Source organism: Gymnoscopelus braueri (genome assembly GCF_963280865.1).
Source record: "Gymnoscopelus braueri genome assembly, chromosome: 4".
Classification (NCBI taxonomy): domain Eukaryota; kingdom Metazoa; phylum Chordata; class Actinopteri; order Myctophiformes; family Myctophidae; genus Gymnoscopelus; species Gymnoscopelus braueri.
The window spans coordinates 7,304,350-7,326,118 of NC_137605.1; the positions used below are offsets into that span (position 1 = coordinate 7,304,350).

The following is a 21,769-nucleotide window of genomic DNA, read 5'->3' on the forward strand; positions in this document are numbered from 1 at the left end:
TCTCAACAGACTAGGAATGTACAGTTATTTATTCTGGTAGTTTGTGTGTAACTATTTGTGATAAGTATATCTTGACTGGATCCTTGGATCCCTTTTACATCAAAAGTGTGTTACATACTGCAAGCATGCAACTCTAAGTAAACATGCATACTTATGTAAAAATACAGAAGTATGCATGATCCATTTGTACTGCAGGAGTCTAAATCTGGTGTAAATACTTTGAAGCTGGACTTCAAGGCTTACCTGCTGTCATTCATCTTGTGTTATCTTTGTTTTCCACAGCAACACCAAGCAAGTGTCCTATTGTCTGAGGACACCTTTTTAGGGTTACAGCTTTGAATACCTCTGCAGAGAGGAAGTGGATGGTTTCAAACTGATGCAGTACTGTTGTTCCTGTAATATGTTTAGACCTAAAATATATGTTAACATATAGACATACATAATTAAAACTTATGCTTTTGCTTAGCTAGCAAAAGTGTGAGCTACAACACGCCACAATGTGACATGTTGTGAGCATCTCTAGAATAAAGAAACAATGCACTGTGCATTTCCTTAGCTGTGGATGAGTCCACTGACACCACTGATAAAGTTCAAGGTTAAAGGTTCAGGTACACTACATACGAGTAAAACCTATTTTGGTTTGGCTTCTTCAGACATAACAGCATAAGTAATAATAGTAATTAAAAATAATCACACCCTGTGTGAAGTGGGCGGTGTCTTGCTAGCTAATCACAATACTGAATGGAGTCAACCAATCATGTACAAAAGATAAATACATTTATTGAAACACTCTTTATGATGGACGAAACCATAACTTTAAAAAAACAAAATTATGTTTTTTTTTTAAAGTTATGGTTTCTTATATAGGGCTATGCACATGTGTCATGTGACACTGGCCAATCACAGTCCTGAATAGATTGTGATTGGCCAATCACAGCGCAGGATAATTGTACAAATTTCCAAACCTCACTTATAGGGGCGGTTTCACTGCCCAAGATAATTGTACAAATTTCCAAACCTCACTTATAGGGGCGGTTTCACCGCCCAAAAAAGACAGTACTCTAATCAAATGAAGCTGTCTGTCAAAAGAAGTGAAGAATATGCACCTGATATGGTTTCATGTGTCATCAGGATGAAGCACTTCACAAGCCATGACGCACAGAATGCATTCTCCCACCAAGTTCAACAGTGGACACTGCTGTATGCCATCTTAGCCAGTAGATGGCGCCCAGACACAGAAAACAGGTTACAAGACCCCCTTATGTACAGTGGTTCTCAGCCTGTGGGTCGGGACTCAGAACCCCCAGGGGGTCTCCACATGATTGTTTGGGGCGGGGACAATTTAAGGACTTTTAAGACCCTTTCAATACCTAAAAAAGCATCAAAAGTAATCCACAAACTATACTACAAAAACTGGTCAAACATTGGCCAAATTGTCAAATAATATAAGAAAGAGGCAAAACATTTGAAAATAGCAGATCTACAATGCCTCACGTTGCAAGGCGTTGTGAGCTTGTAGATCTGCTATTTTCACAATATTTATCTGGGGGGTCCCCAGTGCAAATATGATTATTTTGGGGGGCACAGCCTGAAAAGGTTGAGAACCACTGATGTACCAAACAGGTTTCTGTAATGAGGCGCCCTCTACTGGCCAAGATGGCAGATAGCAGTGTCCGCTGTTTTCGATTTTCCGGAGGGAGGGGCTTTACCAGGCTACTGTACACTAACATACAAAGATAGAGCTTTATTGATTCCCAAGTTTATGAGTAATTTTTAGCAACCAGGTCACAAAATAATTCAACAATAAAACAGATAAGACACATTGCAGGCCAGGCAGTGGAATTATTGTACTCTTGAGTTTACCTCCTCAACGGTGTGGAAAAAAGATGGTTAATATGTTAATAAAACAACATGTAGCCTAAACATGCTGCAGATCTCTGCTAAATTAAGAATGTGTGCAAATGTGGATCATGGAAACATTTTGGAATTGTGTTCATGAAAAAGGAGTTAGTTACAGCCGTTATAAATTGTATGTGAAAGTGAAATGTAAATTTCACTTTCAGAAAATATTAACAGTTTGATGTTAAGTTAAAAGGGACAGTTTTTAAGTTGCTTGATTCAGTATTTAGTTATTTGATATTGATTTTATCAGACACGGCTCCTTCCTATACAAGCCCATTGTAATTTGTAACTTCAAACTCCATTTTAACCATGTTACTCATTGAAAACACGTCCTGATGACTTACATTGTCCTTCCGTGTTTTACTTTTTTCATTTAAGTGTCTGATAAAAGTGAATATCAAATATCTAAATACCGAATCAAGCAACTTGAAAACTTGTCTGGGGTGCTCACAAAAGCCTGAGACGTCAAAATGACCCCCAAACATGTTTGAAAGTGAAATATCCCTTCAAGTGCTATGATCATTGTTGTGTCCGGAACATTATTTATATTATGATAGACCACAATCTGGTCTAAATGTATTGTGCTACACTCGAGTATCAACCATGGCAATTCACATTATACTGTCAGAAATCAGTAAAGTAATCTGTAATGCTGAAATTATATAACATTTTTCAATGTTTTTAATAAATCTTCATCAGTTAGATTTGGCAAGTGACTAATACTAGGAGTGTATAAAATGTGTCTGAACACAAGTCTCTTGTTGGGATTCCATTTAGTGATGGCGTTTACCATTAACTAAACATAATGTGGATTGGGGTTTTTAAAGAGCGTATACTACATCTCATAGTGAATTCATAACAAGTTTCACAGCTATATCTCCCTGAAAACAATTGAAATAACTCACCATTAACCAGAGGGTTTCTTTAAACCAAATAAAAACAACAGTCTGGAATGTAAATACCAATCATGGTGCTTTATTTTTAAAAAAGAAATCCTGTGTCAATTTCTTTTGTCATGATTCTTACAATGAGAAAATAACTGGTAACAAAAGGCTTTAACTCGGCCATATTGAGGGCAAGCTTCCAGTTAAAAACATGTTTTCCATGCCATACATTTTTACTTTATTTCATAGGGTTCATTATGCGGACAAAAAAAAAAGTTAAATCATCCATCCTGATAAAGAGGCGGGTCTCCCTTCTCCATATTTGCCCGTCATTGGCCCCACGGCCTGTCCGTTTTGGCAGTGGAATGTGTTGATGTGATTGGCTGATCACTCCCCTCTCCCCTACACCCTGATCCCACATCACCTCATAAAAAAAGACTGAATAAAATCACTGGCAAACCAAGAAAAAAAACAAAAACAAAACATGACTACAATGATGGTGATTGGTCAATACATCTGTGGTTAACTTCCAGTTGCAGATATGACATTCAGTCTCATCTAAACACATCAGACGACTAAATTCGATTCCCCCGTGTTAAGAGTTGAGAAGAACAAACAAACCGTTCTACGTACAGTCATGCGATGGTGAGCCTTAACCACTTGCACCATATTTTATACATCATCGTGCGGGCGAAAAAAGCCGACGGGCAAGCTCGCAAGAGCTTGTCCGTCGGCTATGGGCTCTATGCACAGCAGCCATTTTGGAGAGAAATGGGCCTCTTCTTACTTCCTTCACAGGTGTTACCAAGGATACTAATGAAGGCTCTGTTCCATTCTGGTCAAACAGAGTCAGGGTGCCGATATTGTGCATGTTGGCTCACTGGAAACACTCTGCTACACCAGTGGGTCTTCATTAGTATCAACCAAATGGACCCGTAAGGGTCCATTTGGTTGCACTCTCAGAGTTATGGGGGTCCTTGAAATTAAATGGCTTGAGAACCACTGTGCTGCATAAAATGGAACAGAGCCTTCATTAGTATCATTGGTAAAACCTGTGAAGGAAGTAAGGAAGAGGCCCAATTTCTTTCCACTATGGCTGATGTGCATAGAGCCTATTTCCGCATTTTTTTTTTGAAAATCTTTGCCTATAATGACATGCCCAGAATAGGGCCGCCAGGTTGGAAGTGGTTAATGAAAGAACCTAAATGTTAAACATCTCCCTTATTCCAGATAAACCAACAGGTTTTATCTACCAGTCTGGCCTCTCATGTCAACATTAAATACTGAGGAGAAAAAGAAAAGGGAGGGGCAGGGGGTTGGCACAGTCAGCTGACAGGAAGAGAAGAGTGCGGTTTTGGTGGCGTCTCTGAGAGGGAGGCTAGGGTGAGGATTTAGGACAACTTGTGTGTTTTTGTGGGAAAAGAGAAAGATGATTCAGCTTGGCAAGGGACGTGAACAAAAAACACATTAGTTCTCGTCACCAAAACATGTCTCCTGTGTTAAAAAAAAAGAGGTGTGACATTCAGGCTCCTCCAGAGATGTGTGCATACAGAAGAGCACTAGTAGCCCTGTTAACAGACCAGACGTGGGACATTTAAGGCCAGACAAGACAGGAGGAAGGTAAAGCATGGAATCCTCTTAGAAAAACAACAACAATTGCACGCTCAAAGCAGGAATGTATAGAAAGCAATGGAGAAAAGGTTTGAACTTGGCTAAATCAGGGAATATGGAGATGGACAAGTCCTCTTGTAGAACAGAGGAGAGGAGATAGTGGCCTAGTGCGTAAAAGGAGCTAACATTTTGGCTAGGTATGGCATGGCCAAGAGAGCTCCCTTCACCCAAACAAACAAGGACAGAGGACATACATGGGTGGAGGAGGATAAGGGAGGGTTCTAATGAGGAAAGAAGGAATGCCATGGTGACAGATTGCTACCTCCACCAAAACAAAAACAAAACGACTCAAATGACATCTCATCCCGACCCCCATAAGATCTCAGAGAGAGAGAGAGACTCGGGTGGAGGCGGAGGGTAGGGGGAGAATAAGGGTACATGGATAGAGAGAGGACAGGAGGTGCCGGGGTAGGAGGTGGTGGCAGGAGCAAGCAGCTCAGCAGGAGTTGAGCTCCTCCAGGGTCTGGTTGAGTGTGGCGTTGAGCTTCACGTTGGCTTCCTTGGCCGACTCCAGGGAATCTGCGGAGGAGGACAAGAAACGCCATTTAGTGATTGATGCTACATTCATGCTCCCGTCGTGTGAGGGTGTTGCATGCCGAAAAAAAGGCTCATCTAGAAGCTCACAGCTGTTTTCGGCGAGCGACACAGTCATACGACAAAGCATAAAACCGGGCTTAAAGTTCCTCGCACGCCGTGTGTGTCTTTTCATGCGATTAATTCACCCAGAAAGAGAAAATCCACATTGTAATGTCGTCATGAGTACATCCACACAGAACACACAGGGGTTGACACTAACGGTTGCCCAACTGCCCGTGGCAAGTAATTAAACGTTCGGGCAAGTGCAATTTGCTTTCAGGTTACTTTGAAGTTTTCTGAAAAACTTCAAATATTTATTAAAAAATTACAACAAATGCATGTTGCTATATACTGTACATAGCAACAAGAACCCCAAAAGGGATTCCCGTCCTGAAAGGTATAGTTACAAATCGGGGTTCCCGCCCAAAATGGGTTAAATATTATTGGTTATTCATGAAAGAACAAATAATGCTCACCACCACTCTGCAGTTATTAATTGAATTTCACATTAATTTGATTTACTTTTCGGGCAAGTGGGCATGACCTTGGGGCAAGTAAAACTTGACCTGTACTTGCCCGACAGACAAGTGCCTCTGAGACCTTAGTGTCAACCCCTGCACAGAGATAAAACTTAAGTTTTGGGTTTTTGATTTCTTTGGTTTTTGATGTATTTTTTCAACAGGTCAATCTTTCAGCATGAATAAAAGCCTATATGAATGAGTCATCAACTGATATAAATATTTGACAGTCACATTTATCATAGTTTATTTGTCACGCTGCCCGTGTCACAGACCACTTTTAATCACCATATGTTTGGCAGAGAAAAACACACAAATAAACAACCTCTTCATGCGACACATTAGTCTTAATAAGTCACTGCCTCGTTAATACTTTGTTGGTTGCTGGATGAAACCGAGCGTGCTCCAAGTGTACGCATGTATCCAGTGCAGCCTGAGTGTGCAGGTATGTGAGCTGTGGGAATACGGCGAGGTTGGACTAGAAGAGGACGAGTCTATTTTTAACTGCCGAGCGTCACCTTGGCAGCAGCATCTCCTTGGCCTTGTTTCTTACCTCCAGCAGCGTTCAGGACACTGACTGGAAACAGCCTGACACACGCCTTTGCTCGAACCGTTTGCGTTGTTTACCAGCAAAGTATAGGGACTGTGCTTCTGTCAATTGGAGCATTTCCCAGAACTTGGTATGAATGACAAGCACATTCCGGCAGCGTTATGGGCCGACCCGATAGCCAAATGGCTAGATCCACTGTTACCACAGGGGGCACAAGATGCCCTGATCACCAAGTTCCCAGTTCGATTCCCTGTTACCATTTGCTGCATGTCATTCCCCTTACTCCCACTCCACAATTCCTGTCTCTCTACTGTCTATCAAATGAAGACTTAAAAACTACTACTTATAAATAACCAACACATTATTAAACAACAAACACATTTGCCTCAGGCAACCACCCAAAACTAGCTTCATATTTTTAGGTGTCCTGAATTCACTGGTGTTCCCTTAATTCCTGTCCCAACATTTTTGAGTCAACCCTCCCATTCTATTTTTGTTAGCGGTCCTTCTACCCCTTTAAAGCACTCTGCAGGCCCACCTCATTGCTGTCTACTCTACCGACAGGCCGTATGATATGTGAATCTAATACAACAATATGACTGACGGGCAGATCTGTCAAAATATTTAGGGTTTAAGGAATTAACTCATTGAGTGCCAATGACGTCTTTTGACGTCCGTTTTCAGTGTGCCATTAGTGCCAATGACGTCTTTTGACGTCACCTAATTTTTTCGTCACCTAATTTTTTCAAAATAACATTATTTTATTTATTTTTTTGGTATTTTTAGTATTTTTTTATCTCAAAGGAACTAGGAGAAAACGATTTTCAAAAAGTTAATACTCCATCCACTTCAATATTAAAATGTAGAAGAAGAAAAAAAATAAATCACACTTTTCCATTTTTCCTGCCTGTGGCACATGGATCAACAAGCTTGAAATAAGCCTGGCAGTGAATGAGTTAACCTGAAACACTGATTGATTGCTGTACTGTACATCAAAATAGCAGATCTATAAGCTCACAACACCACACTGTGACATGTTGTAAGCTTGTAGATCAGTTTTTTTTCCCTGCTCATTTTTGGCTATATATTCTCCCATGACGACATGACCAGAATAGGGACACTGGGGTTCATGTGGTTAATGTACAGCACCTGTATGGTGATGTAGCAAGGCGTAATTGAACAACATCTCCTCCTTTCTAAAATCAGAAAATGGACCGATTCCACTACACTGCCGTCCAATAAAAGCTGGGTTAGAAGGCAGAAGTGGCTCACTCACAGTGACATCTCTGACCGCAGTCCATGCAGTGAGAGGTTCAGCTGGGGACATTTAGGGACAGTCTGTCACAAACACAACTCTGGACACAAAAACTCTCCCTTATTCCAGATAAACCAACAGGTTTTATCTACCAGTCTGGCCTCTCATGTCAGTAGCACTGACCCCAGCCATTCCAACCAATGGTTGGAATTTGTTCAGCATTTAAAATCACTTAAATAATAATTATTAATTATAAGGCATATTTCTATGGTAGGTGGACTTCAAAATCTGTGTTGGCACTCTTATTTTGAAGTCAACCTATTATCTACAGGAAGTCTTTATTGAAGCCGTTTCGACACGGCGGGGGGAAAAACACAATGCTGGATTGAAAAAAAGATTTTGTATAAACCTTAGCATCGTTTAGAAATACTAGCATTCGGGCAGTATTTCTGCAGTGTGCGCGCACACAGAACTGGGACAGAGAGACAAACACAAGACAGGATGAGACGGAGGGGACAGATGTGTTTAAATGAATCACAACTAGAGAGCAGGATACAGAGACAACAGACTGACAGAGCAAGAGAGAGACCATCTCTCCGCAACCAGTCCTGAACCAGTACTCCCAATGCTGTCCAGTTAAGTTAATCTCAAATACACCAGCGGAACACACCACTTTATGAGCATGACTGCAGTGACGTCATTGGCAAACAGCTCCACATACAGTGTGTGTTAAATCAGTGTGCACGCGCAAGAGAGAGATAGTGTTTGCATCTTGTGCCAACAGTAGGGCTGCTCAATTAAAAGCAAACGTGCAACAAGAGGCTGTAGTCTTTCCGCTGCAGAGAACCACAAATCAATGTTCACATCAGAAAGCTAAGGCCCTTCAACTGGACTCTCTAACTGCCGCCGTGGCCAAGTGCTTGCTCATGGGTGAAATGTCTGGAAAGGTCAATTTATGCTTTGCATGACAAGTATTGAACACCACATGGCACTACTTGTGTCACAACATTCTGAGTTTGGAGCATTATACAGACAGCGACCCGCAGCCAGCATCGACACAAAAAGTAAACGATGAAGTGAATGTACTTGTGCGCCGTTGTGGAAACTGAGCTTATATTACATTTGAGGAAGGCTTCTGCCAAGCATCACACGTGAGTTACCCTCTGCCAAGATCCTATGAAACACATTTTTTGTTGTTTCAATGTCAGTTTGGTCAGGTGTCGTTCCACACTTGTGGTGCAGAGCTTAAGAGTACGGTCTTAACCTGTTCTACTGTACATGTAAAATGTCATGAGACAACTTATTTGATACTAAATAAATAACACAAGGGACAGAACAGAAACCGGAATAAAAGCGTCGACGTGCTGCCACAGTGTGAATCATTTTTCTTTTTGTTGAATGCCGTTTATATATCAGTTCATAAAGAGAGTTCAAAAACAAACTAAAATAGTTTAACGGCTCATTAGGGGAATCACCAGTTGACTGAAACTAAAAAAGGAGCAGAACTTAACGCAGCCCTCCGGAGAGTGACTCACACTACATGTCTTCCTGTTTCTGATCACCATTCACCACACACACACACACACACACACACCTACAAGTCAGCACACAGGGGAGTGTGGCGTCTTGCTCAAGGACACTTTAGACAGGACACAATGGGAATTGATACCGAGACCTTTTAGAGGACGAATAGACGGAGACGTTTGTGCGTGTGGATTCAAACCCGGGCAGCCCACATGTGGGAACCAAAAATCCACAGCTAACCCAAAGGGGAATCCCCCCCCCACCCCTCCCCCTGCTTGACCAGGGGAGGTGTTAAGCTTATGAGCTTCAGGCAGATATACTGGCTGTGTGCGACTCCTCAAGATGTTTTTTTTTTTTTTTGAGGGGGGGGGGGCTGTTTCCACGGCAACAGACCAACAGCAATTCCACAACAGACTGACTCATCAGAAGGGGAAGCGACGCAGCAAGCTCTGAGAGCTCTTTTCACGCAGTAAAACCCCGCAATGTGAGGATGTTGTGCTGGTCCTCAAGTCAGCTTCGTACATAGCCCCACATTTATGTGCAGGCACGGTGTGCATTTAGAGCAGGGGTGGGCAACTTCGAAGATGGAGAGGGCCACTATACATTTACACACTCACTCCAGAGGGCCACATTGCATACACTGTCGGACAGACACCCCTTATCTCCGTATTTATAGTAAATAAATGCCGTACTTCGCCATTCTATGTCACACAAAAGTAGCAAAAATAGCCGATCTACAAGCTCAAAACGTGTCTGCTATTTTTTTATTGGAATCCTGAAAAGTATCATTTTTTCATTCTAACTTTTATTTCAAATGCATTCAGTTATACTTATGTTAACTTTATGAACTTAAATACAAATACATTGGACATAAAAAAAGACAATAGAATTTTAATACTAGTCATTAAGCTACTAATACAGACTGAAGTAATTAAAGCGGGTCATGATTGCATGTTTGGAATTGTAACAGCTGAAATCAATAATATATCAGTATTCCTATATTAACCTGTGGGCCGCATTAACACATTAACCGCCAAGAACGTAGTCCTACGGTCCGTTAAATCCAACTGTTAAGCGCCGAGACCGTAGCCCTACTGTCTCTACGGTCTTTTCGCGCTATTCACTTCCGGGTTCACTTTCGGATTTTTTTTGATCCACTTCCGTTTCCGGTTTGATGACCGGAAATAGAATTATTTGGGATCCGGTTTTGACGATCACGCCCGCTCCCATTCTACAGACGAAACTGAAACTCAATTCTCTTCCTGTAGTTTTTTCTCCTCGCATTTCACTGTTTAACGTAATCCGCTCTAACTACAACATGGATGCCCCGTTTGACACGCGATCTTCACTGGGAGATACAGGGAGATCTCGCGGATGTAAACAGACCGTGTAGAGCTCAATCTTAAGGATTTTAACAAGATCTATGGCGACATGAAAAAAACAAAAAAACAACAAAAACACCTTGGCACTGGTGAGTACATTATGAGATTAACCTCTGGCGGTCGATGTGTTAAGAGAAGGTGGGGGCCTCATGTGGCCCCCAGGCCGCCCAGTTGCCCATGTATGATTCAGAGCCATGCAGTGCAATTTCACCTTCCATACACTAGATAGCAACGTGAACATCACCGCTTATTGAGCTACAGGTAAAACTCCAACTCCAACGCACCGGTTAGCTTTGTTACATTTGTAATTGTTTATATGGATTATGAATGTTAAATAAGACGGGGGTAGGAGTAAATACGTTTTGCTTCTTCCTACTCCTTTTTGAACATGTTGGGGGGGATGATCAATGATCGCTTTTTAAACGTTTTTTTGTTTACTTCATTTGTATTTTATTTCCATATTGTGGCTTTCATTGTTCTTGGTTCTCGTTTTATTTTATCTGCAAGTTCAAAATAAAGTTTATCAAATCAAAGTTACATCAGCTACATATAAATCTACTGCTACATCCATCTACTGCAGCGGTTTTTCAACCCTTTTCATGCCAAGGACCCCTAAATTGATATACATTAGGCCGCGGACCCCCATCTGAAAATGTTTTGCGCCAGTGACCCCCAGAAGCAAATTTTGAGTTAAAAACTTTCACTTTAGAAAAATATATATATATTCCAAGATATGCACACTTTTTCAAGATTTTTCAAAAAATAGCAGATCTACAAGCTCATAGCGAGGCACTCGGTGCCGCGCTGTGAGCTTGCCTTGTAGATCTGCTATTTTTTAATAGCCAAAGCTAAGTGGTTAAAATGATTGCGACGCTATGTCAACTAATTTCGCTGGGGACCCCCTGGTTACCCCCCCCCCCCCCCCCCCCCCAAGGACCACTGGTTGAGAACCACCGAAACAACTGGAATGCACCCCCACAGAGATGACAGGACAGACAGGTGTGGATTGTCATGGGAACCAGCCAAACGTCCCCCACAGCTCTAATAGAACGGATAATGAAGCACGCCACCCTGAAGTCCCGCCTCACTGCTCTCTACTCCAATCGTCTCTAGGGGCCTTTGTGTCACCTGACTCAGAGTGACGCCTTCCTGCTGGGTGTGCGCGGCATCTCTGAGGCCAACGCGCGCACACACACACACACACACACACACACACACAGCCTCAGCTCCCGCTGATGTACGAACGATTAGGCATTAGAATTAAGGTCAGGTAGAGTCTAGGCATGTAGTGGTGAGGGTTAACCCATTAACCCATTGAGACCTGGAACTGTGTCATTTTTAGATTTGAGCTAAAAAGCATTATTTTACACTTTGGGCTATTCAAAAATAGCAGATATACAAGCTCGTAGCGCGGCACCGAGTGCCGCGCTACGAGCTTGTAGATCTGCTATTTTTGAAAAATCGTGAAAATGTGTGCAAATCTTTGAATATATATTTTTAAAGCGAACCGTTTTTAACTCAAATCTTTGCTTCTGGGGGTCCCTGGAACAAAATATTTTGATGGGGGTCCGTGGCCAAATACATATCATTTTGGGGGTCCTTGACATGAAAAAGATTGAGCACCACTGATATAGAAACATTCGTTTTTCAGAATACTGTTGAGATTTAGGAGACATGTAGAATCGGCTTCAGGTCTCAATGGGTTAAAGGAGAATTTTGGACTAAGTTTTTCTTACCTTTTCTATGATGTTATGATATCTTAGGATGAATGGGTACAGCAGAAAAATGTCATAACTCCATCCCGGGTCCGCCACAGCTTAAAACGTGCGCGGATAGGCCTTGCGCTAGATCGCATATTTTAATAGCTTTTTTTTTTTTTCATTTTTTTGGCGAGATCCGACGTTCATAGTGACAGAACACGATGCAACCTTCCCCCGGAAGGAGTTAAGAAAATTTCTACTGTACCATTCATCCTAAGATATCATAACATCATAGAAAAGGTAAGAAAAACCAAAATTCTCCTTTAAGACCTGAGGCGATTCTTAAAAAAAAATCTAAATCCTAACAGTTAAAAAAAAAAAAAAAAGGTTTTCAAGATTTTTCAAAAATAGCAGATCTACAAGCTCATAGCGCGGCACTCGGTGCCGCGCTATGAGCTTGTATATCTGCTATTTTTTTATAGCCAAAGAAATCTAAAGTGACACAGATGCGTTCCAGGTCTCAATGGACATTACTATTAGGGGTTGAATCGTGTCAATAAGGATCAATGGAAAGGTCTTCACAGGAATTGTAATGCAAATATGTTAGCGTGTATTTTGGGTTAACTTATTATATAGTCTTCTCATACTCGTCCTTTGCAAAATAACAGCAGTAAAATCTGTCCACTGCAAGTTCATCTGTCGACAAATTAACAGTCTATAAGAGGGTGCAGAGCATATGAATTGAACTTGTGAACACGACCTGACGTCTAGATTAGATGTCAGGGCAAATAATACAATCTACATATAATCTACAATCTAAGGCCCATTTCATAAATGGCGATAATGGCTGATCTACAAGGTCAGAAAACGTTGCAACGCAATGCGTTGTGAGCTTGTCGATCTGCCATTTCTGCTACTTTTGTTAAACACATTTAAAAGATTTTTTTTACAAACGTTTTCCTATTATGGCCAGACTAGGGCCGCCAGGATTAAAGTGGTTCAAGTTTCTGTTGGGGCGTCAAGGCAAAAAAAACAAAACAAGGTTATACAATTATATAGGCAAACACTCCACATCACACCAAACTCCAGGCCAAGTCAGACTGCATTCCAGTGCAAACCACACTCCATTCCACAGCACACAAGTCTCCGTACGTGTACAAAAGGATGACAAACTGCACTCCACTAACAGGCCCGAGTCAAAAGAAACAGCACCTTGAGGAGCCGTCATAGAAGGCCGGTCACAGAAAGCAGGGTCCATTTCCTGTCTAACAGCCACGTGCTGCTGAGACGGACAGACACGCGGTCTGACCACGCACAATGGCAGCGGACTGGAGGAAACAAAACTAATTATTACAGGAACAATACTGGATCAAAGAGAGAGAGAGAGAGAGAGAGACAGTGAGAGACGCATACCTTCCAGAGTGTCGATGGTCTTCTCCAGTTTGGCCACAGTCCTCTCGGCAAACTCAGCTCTGGTCTCAGCCTGACACAAAAGAAACAAACCGTTATAAAGTGGAGGAAAGTAACTAAGTACATTTACTCAAGTACTGTACTTACATACAATGTTGAGGTATTTTTTACTTTACTGGAGTATTTCCAATTTCAGTACTTTTACTTCTACTCCACTACATCTGAGAGGCAAATATTGTACTTTTACTCCACTACAATTATTTGAAAACTTCTTTGTAATTATCAATTATAAAACATACATTAACCACTTCAGCCCTATTTTATACCTAGGCTATTTGAAAATAGCCGATCTACAAGCACACAACGCGTCGCGGCGTGTTGTGAGCTTGTAGATCTGCTATTTTCAAACATTTTAATACTTTTACTTTTGGTAAATTAATTACATTTTGATACCAATATTTTTTACTCAAGTAAATTCTGAATTCCGGACTTTTACTTGTGACGGAGTATTTCAAAATTGCAGTATTGATACTTTTACTTAAGTAAAATATCCGAGTAGGTTTTCCACCACTACCGTTATCACACATGAACCTGCATCAACATCCATCTATAAATACCAGGCATCTCTGTATGTCTGTACAGTATGAATGCCCTTCACATTATCTCAAGAGCTGTTCAGCCATTCAAATTCACACTTGGTGGGTGTTATGCCGAGGACCCAATTAAGTGAAGTGTGTATTTGGGTCATTTCAGGCTTTCCATTAGGTAGCGATAAGTGTATTTTCTACATGGATATTTAGGTCACCCAAGGCCTTTCAGTCAGTCATTCACGGAGCTCATCTTTATTTTTACAAGCGGGTGCAGCTCTCATAGCTCTGATGTAGACACATCACTGGGTGTAGAAATGATTGGGTGTGTTTTTAAACACTATATAACCATTGTGCTGAGGGGTGGAGGATGTTAGCATGTGAAGTTCTTCACTCAGTATCTCTAAATGCTAACAATGCAGTAGACTAGGCTGTTGACATTTTGTTCGCTGTAGATTCCAGTCACCCATCTGTTATCATTTGGTTTAAATGTTTGTGTAACCCAGGGCCGTGTCCCGATATTAATTTCTTAAAGGATTGACTTTTTATCAAGCTTATTGACCCTTAGTTCACTTTCCCTTCATCAAGTAAAGCTTTTTCATGCTAACCCTTTTGTCAAACCCCAGACTATCAATAGAGATATTTGGTCAAAATTATATTTTGTCCACGTCACCCAGTAGGGCTTTCACGCCTAGAGAGTTTTACTGGTCAACTAATTTGACCCAGTGGTAGTCGACTAGTCAATGTTTACCTATTTAAAAAAAAACATTGTTTTAATGCCATTACTATTATCCTCCCACCTTTATTTTTATGCTGTTTTAAGGGAAGCGCTTCTGGCACAGCAGGGTCTCCAAGGATCCTCAAAAGGGGGTTATTGCCCAATATTAGGCTATTATTGGGCATACTTTTGACCCCCTTTTGATACAAATAAAGGCAGGAGGATAATCATAATAGTAATGGCATTAAAACAATGCTATTTGACAACTATTTGACTAGTACCAACAAGGTCAACTAGTGGTTATACTAGTCGACTAGTTGGTGAAAGCCCTATCACCCAGCCCTACCTGAGAGTCAAACACAAAAGTGTGCTGGCTGTTTTTAATTTGATATATGTACCATCTAAATGTAGACTGAGCATAGCCTAATTTCGTACAGCAATATGTATTTGTAGCAGATCTACATTCTGTCTCTAACATGTCTTTCATCGAATGGTACAGAACATGAGGCTCTGTTGTCTCTGGTGTGTCATTATGTACTGTATGACTTCCGTCTTCTGTCAATGCATGGCTGCTCTAATGACACAGACGACACACGTTTCGGCACAGTGACGGGTTCTAAGAGATCAAATCCGTGGCGGTCGTCTCACCTCCTTGAGTTTGTCGGTCAGATTCTTTATCTCCTCCTCATACTTGTCTTCTTTTGTGGAGTACTGTGGGGAGGAGGGGGAGGGAGAGAAAACAAAGCAACCAATCAGAGAACCAGACGTCTGAGAAAGCAGGAAGTACCTCTATAGATGCAGATAAAACACAATGACTTTTAATCTGTACAATCATTTGGGCATGGTAGAGATGTCCTGATCATCTTTAGTCTCTGATACAGTCCTGAGCCCAGTTTAGTTGGCGTTTTCAACAGCTGCATTCAACAGCAACGCACTATAAAGATCAAGTAATTTTATTTTACATGCGTTCGTCCTTCTGTCCGCAGCTACACTCGCTGGTCAACAACAACAATGTTATTTATTTTTAAATATCATAAATCACAGGGCAATTGTTTCTCCAGGCTATGGGATAAAACGTCCCACCAGGCTTGCCTTGCCTGCGCATGAGCCATCTCAACAGATGTAGTGATGTAGATTAACACCAAAATATACATGTATAAACGTGACGACATATCCCAAAAAACTCACATTACGAGAGTCTTTGCGTCTGTGCACATTCAACCTAGTCGGAGGTGTCTTAGTGAGCCACTTTTACAGTTTAGACTCGAGTCGCTCTGAAAAGCCTGCAACAAAACTAATATAGCCTACCACAGCAGAGTCTTGAAATCACAGACATGTAGCGCTGCCGAACTAGCATGCTGGATTTGAAAATAACATGTTCAGGGTGATGTGATCTCGACATCCCGGGTGGAAGTCAGTAGAGATGATGTACAACAGGTAATCTCTCAAAGAGCACTGCTCTTTCATGGCTGTAAGTAGAAATTTGACTGACTAAATCACTATTATTATTAGGGCATGACTCCCCAGTCCCCTCTACTGAGCACACCTTTTTCTAGTTTCTATATTAAGAGCCATCAACATAATTATACATTTAACACAATGTATAAATTCATTTGTATACCAATATAAAATACATCTGCACAGTAATATATAAAAACTAGCCTATCATAGCTTGACAGTCCCTCCCAGGCTATGGGACCTGGACTTCCAACACTAATAAAACTGGGGGAACAATAGTGCTGGGTAATATGGGATCTATGGACCAAAATATCATTGCTCAACATCACATTCTTCTCTCCGACTGTCAGGACCTGCCCTGGCAAAGGCAGGATCACATAAATGTGAAGCAATAGAGACAGAAGATACTTTTGGCAAATAATCATCCTTGACAATTCTCCTGCAGCCCGTAACCTGGGCGTGACGTTCGATTCCTATCCCTCCTTTAACCTACAGGTAACAAGAGTGTCCAGTCTTGCTACTTTCAGTTAAGGAATGTCGCCAAAATTAAATATTTTTTGTCAGTTGCAGATTTTGAACAAGTCATTCGTGGTTTTATTTCTTCCCGCCTAGACTACTGCAACTCCCTATACTCCAGCCTTAGCAAAAAAAGTTTAGAAAATATATAACTATATAACTAAATTCATTATCATTGAGTCGTTCAAAACTACACATTAAATAAGAATGCTTTTGCTATCAAAATATTGAATTTTGTCAATTTGCTAAACCTAAGTATTATATTGGAGAACTTAATATACCCCCCAGTGAATATAATGTGTGTGAACATTTAAGCACGGATGCCTCCAGTGAAAACTGAACTGAACTAACCATGACAGTTAGCGCTGTGATCTATGCATTGAGTAACACCTTTTTATAGTTCAAATTGATTTATTTTCAATCAATGTTGAACAGTTTACTACAGCATAACAAATTCCTCTTCCACGTGACGAAAAGTATTAGTGGCACATAAGTGGATAGCATATTTGTTTATGGGCATTTATGGGTACCACATGTGACACAATGACATCTAAACCATTCATTAAGACCATAAGGCCCTGGGACAGCCAGTAGTAATTACCGCTGTATGCACTATGATCCCTACAGAAGTGTCCAGTCAGCCCAGCCTAGGCTAAGCTAGGCTAGCTGCTGTGTGTTGGGGAGGGGGGGGGGGGGGGGCTTGGGAGGAAAGCAGCCTGTCTCTCTGAATGACATCAGTGGCAGGATGCATTGGTCCAGTTCTGTCTGCTGTAGGAAGGGAATGCGCTGATAAAGAGCCTCTTTCTCTGAGCTACAAAGCTCTGGTGTGTTGGGGAGCTCAGTGTTGTCGAGCCTTTCAGGGACACGGCTTTATGTGCCGTTTCCATTACTGCAGCTGCTCGGGCAGCCAGGCAGGGTGTGGCTGAATGTCTTCAAGGAGCTGGGGAAATAACACACCAGCTTACAAAGAGTCCGCTTAAGCTTAAATCGAGGCTGGGATGCATCTCAGATACATATTACGGGTGAAATGCTCCTTTAAAATTCCGTGTGGCTCTTTCCCTGTATTTGGGCCACTCGAGCCTGAGCGTTCATTCAGGCAGTTGAGCAATGACAAACAGCCAGGACATAAAGTGAAATGACAGCAACCCTAACAGGTTCTGGGGTATGTGTGTGTAAAGCACGAGAAACAAAGACTTGTAGATCGGCTATTTTCGGCATGTGACACCATCGTATGATGGAGCATAGATTAGGCGATACTGACTGTGCACTTCTGTCGAGGGTTAGCACGGTCGGCTAAAGAAAGCTAGCTGAGAATGCTACAGAGCACCCACCTTCATTAAAATAAGTAGAAAACATTTGAGTGGTTCTCAACTCTGATCCTGAACCCATAGCTACCTGGTGTCTTACGTCTAAATTAGTTTCTAATGAACTGAGAATGACAAACAGGCCCCCCAGGAAATGAAAAATACTGTATTGAGTGAGCAATATGGATAGTATCACGTTAGCTGGTAAGCTTCTCTGAGACCAAACCAGAGGTTAATCTCATAATGTACTCACCAGTGCCAACGTTTTATTGTTGTTTTTTGTTTTTTTCACGTCGCCATAGACCTCGTTAAAATCCTTAGGATTGAGCTGTGCACTGTTTGTAAACATCGCGGAGATCTCCCTGCGTGTACCAGTCCAAACCACGTGTCAAACGGAGCCGCCATGTTGTAGTTAGAACGGTTTATGTTAAACAGTGATCAGCGAAGGAGAAAAACTACAATCGAAGAAAATGGCGTTTCAGTGTGCGCTTTAGAATGGAGGCCTACGGGATCTGCAAAACGTGATCCGGAATAATTCCATTTCCGGTGGTGTTACGATGAAATGTGCCGTACTAGAAAATTGAAAAACGTTTTTTTTTTTTCGAAAAAAAGGAAAAAGCACCACAGCCCGTAGGCTACGGGATCGGCGCTGTACAGTTGGATTTATCGGCCCGTAGGCTACGGGCCCGGCGGTGAGAGTGTTAACATGGAAGATGCCTAGATTTTTTTTTGTTGTGATCAAGACATGATCTCTGATTGTACTCTTCTTCGGTGGTGCTTGGATCATTCACAGCGCCCCCCCCCACCCCCCCCACCCCCCAAAACATCTAAAAGTTGTCATACGTCGACCTTGGCAGCGTGGGCGTTTGGACGACGTCTCGTCAGAAGTCGTTCTTGGCAGTGAACGAGTTAAGCCCATACATACGTACTTCAAATGGTGACAATATAGTCGATCTACAAGTTCACACGACACGTTGCACTGCGGCAGGTTGTGAGCTTGTATAAAGAGCAGCACAACCTCTCTAGGGCCTGCTAGTAAGTAACAGGCACAGAGGAATGTAGGACGTCCTGTGAGACATAATGGTGTTTGTTCTCTTCCCTCCAGGCCTCTCCATGTTGCTGCCAGAAATGGCCTCACTGTGGTTGTACAAGAACTGCTGGCAAAGGGAGCCAGTGTATTAGCTGTTGATGAGAACGGTGAGGTTAACCACATAACCACACCTTTCTGTTCAATTGTTTGGAAATTAGCCGATCTACAAGCCCACAACATGTTGCAGTGCGACGTGTTGTGAGCTTGTAGAGCACAACTAGCGGCAACTAAGTGTAACTCCGGCTTTTTAACAACGTTATTATAGTTAAAGGACGACTTTGCCCATTTTCAACCTATGTTCATATAATTGGTCCTCACTAATGCTCATTATGATATGGTACCGTTTTTTTCTACTCTGTGTCTCAGAGGAGGGCTGTGGACCGTTCAGAAACCCACCTACCAGTGACATCACTGATGGGGAATCTAAGCTAATAGAATAGAATAATAGCCCAACAATGACGTCATTGGTAGGCGGGTTTCTGAACTGTCCACAGCCCTCCTCTGAGACACAGACCGAGTAGGTAGATAGATTGAAAATGGGTGAAGTCGTCCTTTAACTAAAACTAGTAAAAATAACAAGAAGTAGAATTAAACTTAAAGGAGACATCCGGACATTTTAAGTGTTATCTTTGATGTGTCGCTAATCACTCACCAACATTGAAAGGGTCGTTGAGTTATTCCCAGAGAGTCCCCTTCGTCCCGTCTAACGACCCCCTCCGTTGGCATAATGGGAGCCCGTGGAAAGCTGAAATTCGCCTATTTTAACAAATGCAAAGTCTTTTTTTTCTCCTAGTACTCATTGTGGAGTCTCATGATACCCTAACAGGCACTGAAAGTCCCCGACGAGCTAACGCTAATGCAGAACGAGCTAACGCTGGTTGCTTGTTTCTCTCCCTGGCAACACCGAGTTGCCAGGTTCTGCGACACATCAAAGATAACACTTAAAATGTCCGGATGTCTCCTTTAAAGGGATAATTCACCAAAAAAATATATGTTTTTGTCGCATTCCTAAGCCAATTGACCTTTGACCTCCTTTGTGTCGAGGACCGATAGGCGACACAAAGGAGACTCTTTGTGTCTCCTACCGGAACCGCTGCCGGTCATCAAATTATTGTCTTAGGAATGAGACAAAAACAAAAAAATGAATTCAAGTCTCCATGGGGTGACTAATCGATAGAAAAAAAGTCATTTTGGGGGTGAACTGTCCCTTTAAATTATAATATTTTGTATGGTATTTCTGACCTTTTGAGTCTCACCTGACTAAAACCTCCATATTAAAAAAAAGGGAAACTATTACAAAAATCAAAACTAATACTAACCTTGCATTACGGCCACCACTGTCCCCTCTCAGGCTACACACCGGCATTGGCGTGCGCGCCCAACAAGGACGTGGCCGACTGCCTGGCCCTCATCCTGGCCACCATGATGCCCGTGTCCCCCTGTCCCCCCTCCTCCTTCAGTGCCATCAACCACTACACCACCAACACCACCACCAGCACCACCACCACCAGCAGCAGCGGCAGCAGCCCCTCCAAGGGCCTGCCCGCCCTGCGCAGCCACCACACCTCCAACTGCAGCTTCAACAACATCAGCCACCAGCACCACACCTACTACAAGGACGAGGAGCTCAACGACTCCGACTCAGAGACCTACTGAGGAGGGACCCCCGGGGGGCCCTCCACACACACACACACACACACACACATGCGCGCGCACGTGTTTGTATTACTACACTTGTGGGGACATGCACATTTGTAACCCTAACCTCAAAGCCTGAACAGGCTCTGTGCACTAAGCAGCCATATTGGAAAGAATTGAGCCTCTTCTTTCTTCCTTCACAGGTTGTTACCAATGATACTAATGGAGGCTCTGTTCCATTCTGGTCAAACAGAGTCAGGGTGCTGACGTTGTGCATGTTGGTTCTCTGGAAACACTCTGCTACACCAGTGGGTCTCAAAGTGTGGACCAGGGACCCCTCATGGTTCCTTGAGGAGGTTCCAAATGGCACCTTAAAAGGTGTGTAACTCTTGAGAGTGGACAAATGGAATCAAATGGACCCGTAAGGGTCCATTTGGTTCCATTTGTACACTCTCAGAGTTATGGGCGTCCTTGAAAATGAAAGGGTTTGAGAACCACTGTGCATGAAATGGAACAAAGCCTTCATTGGTAACACCTGTGAAGGCTATAAGGAAGAGGCCCAATTTCTTTCCAATATGGCTGCTGTGCATAGAGCCTATTAACAGTTACAACTGTCCTTGGACCACTTTTTTTGTCCGTCTACGCCAAATCTCATTGCCAAAAACAGCAGATCTACAAGCTCAAAACGCGTCTCAACGCAACACGTTTTGAGCTTGTAGATCTGCATTTTTTTGGGGGCGAACGTTCCCCCCCAGAATAGGCATGTTGGAGTTCAAGTGGTTGAGGGCCGTTCACAACAAGCACTCTTAACTATAAAGATGTAGTTTAAAAAAACGTTCTAACTCTGTGAATGGCCACACCACAACTACAACAAAAACAGTGGTGAACGGAAGTTATTTTCATTATAGTTATAGTGCTTGAAGTGAACCTCCCTTATTACACAAAGTATAAATGGGGCATAACTCTACCTAACCCCTAAATGTCTAGTCCTAACCCTAACCCAATCTGAATCTTTTCCTAATTGTAAACCTAACTGTAAAAATGTAGTTTTTTTTCCTTGTGAGGACCGGGAACATTTAGCACATT

At 42.2% G+C, this 21,769-nt stretch overlaps 1 protein-coding gene and 1 long non-coding RNA gene across 2 annotated transcripts; one reads left to right on the forward strand and one right to left on the reverse strand.

The window, feature by feature from the left end:
* Window positions 1-2,895: 2,895 nt before the first annotated feature.
* On the reverse strand, window positions 2,896-16,166 carry LOC308083191. The gene is made up of 3 exons (XR_013932981.1): window positions 15,326-16,166; window positions 13,376-13,445; window positions 2,896-4,976 (listed from the first exon to the last, which is right to left on the reverse strand). It is a non-coding gene; the product is annotated as an uncharacterized lncRNA (long non-coding RNA).
* Window positions 16,167-18,137: 1,971 nt separating this feature from the next.
* Window positions 18,138-20,831, forward strand: LOC308083390 (serine/threonine-protein phosphatase 6 regulatory ankyrin repeat subunit A-like; the record flags this gene model as incomplete). The annotated part of the gene is made up of 3 exons (XM_080425707.1): window positions 18,138-18,151; window positions 19,061-19,152; window positions 20,397-20,831. 3 exons carry the CDS (start codon window positions 18,138-18,140, stop codon window positions 20,699-20,701), a joined length of 411 nt encoding a protein of 136 aa, XP_080281833.1. The 3' UTR covers window positions 20,702-20,831.
* Between the last annotated feature and the right edge of the window lie 938 nt (window positions 20,832-21,769).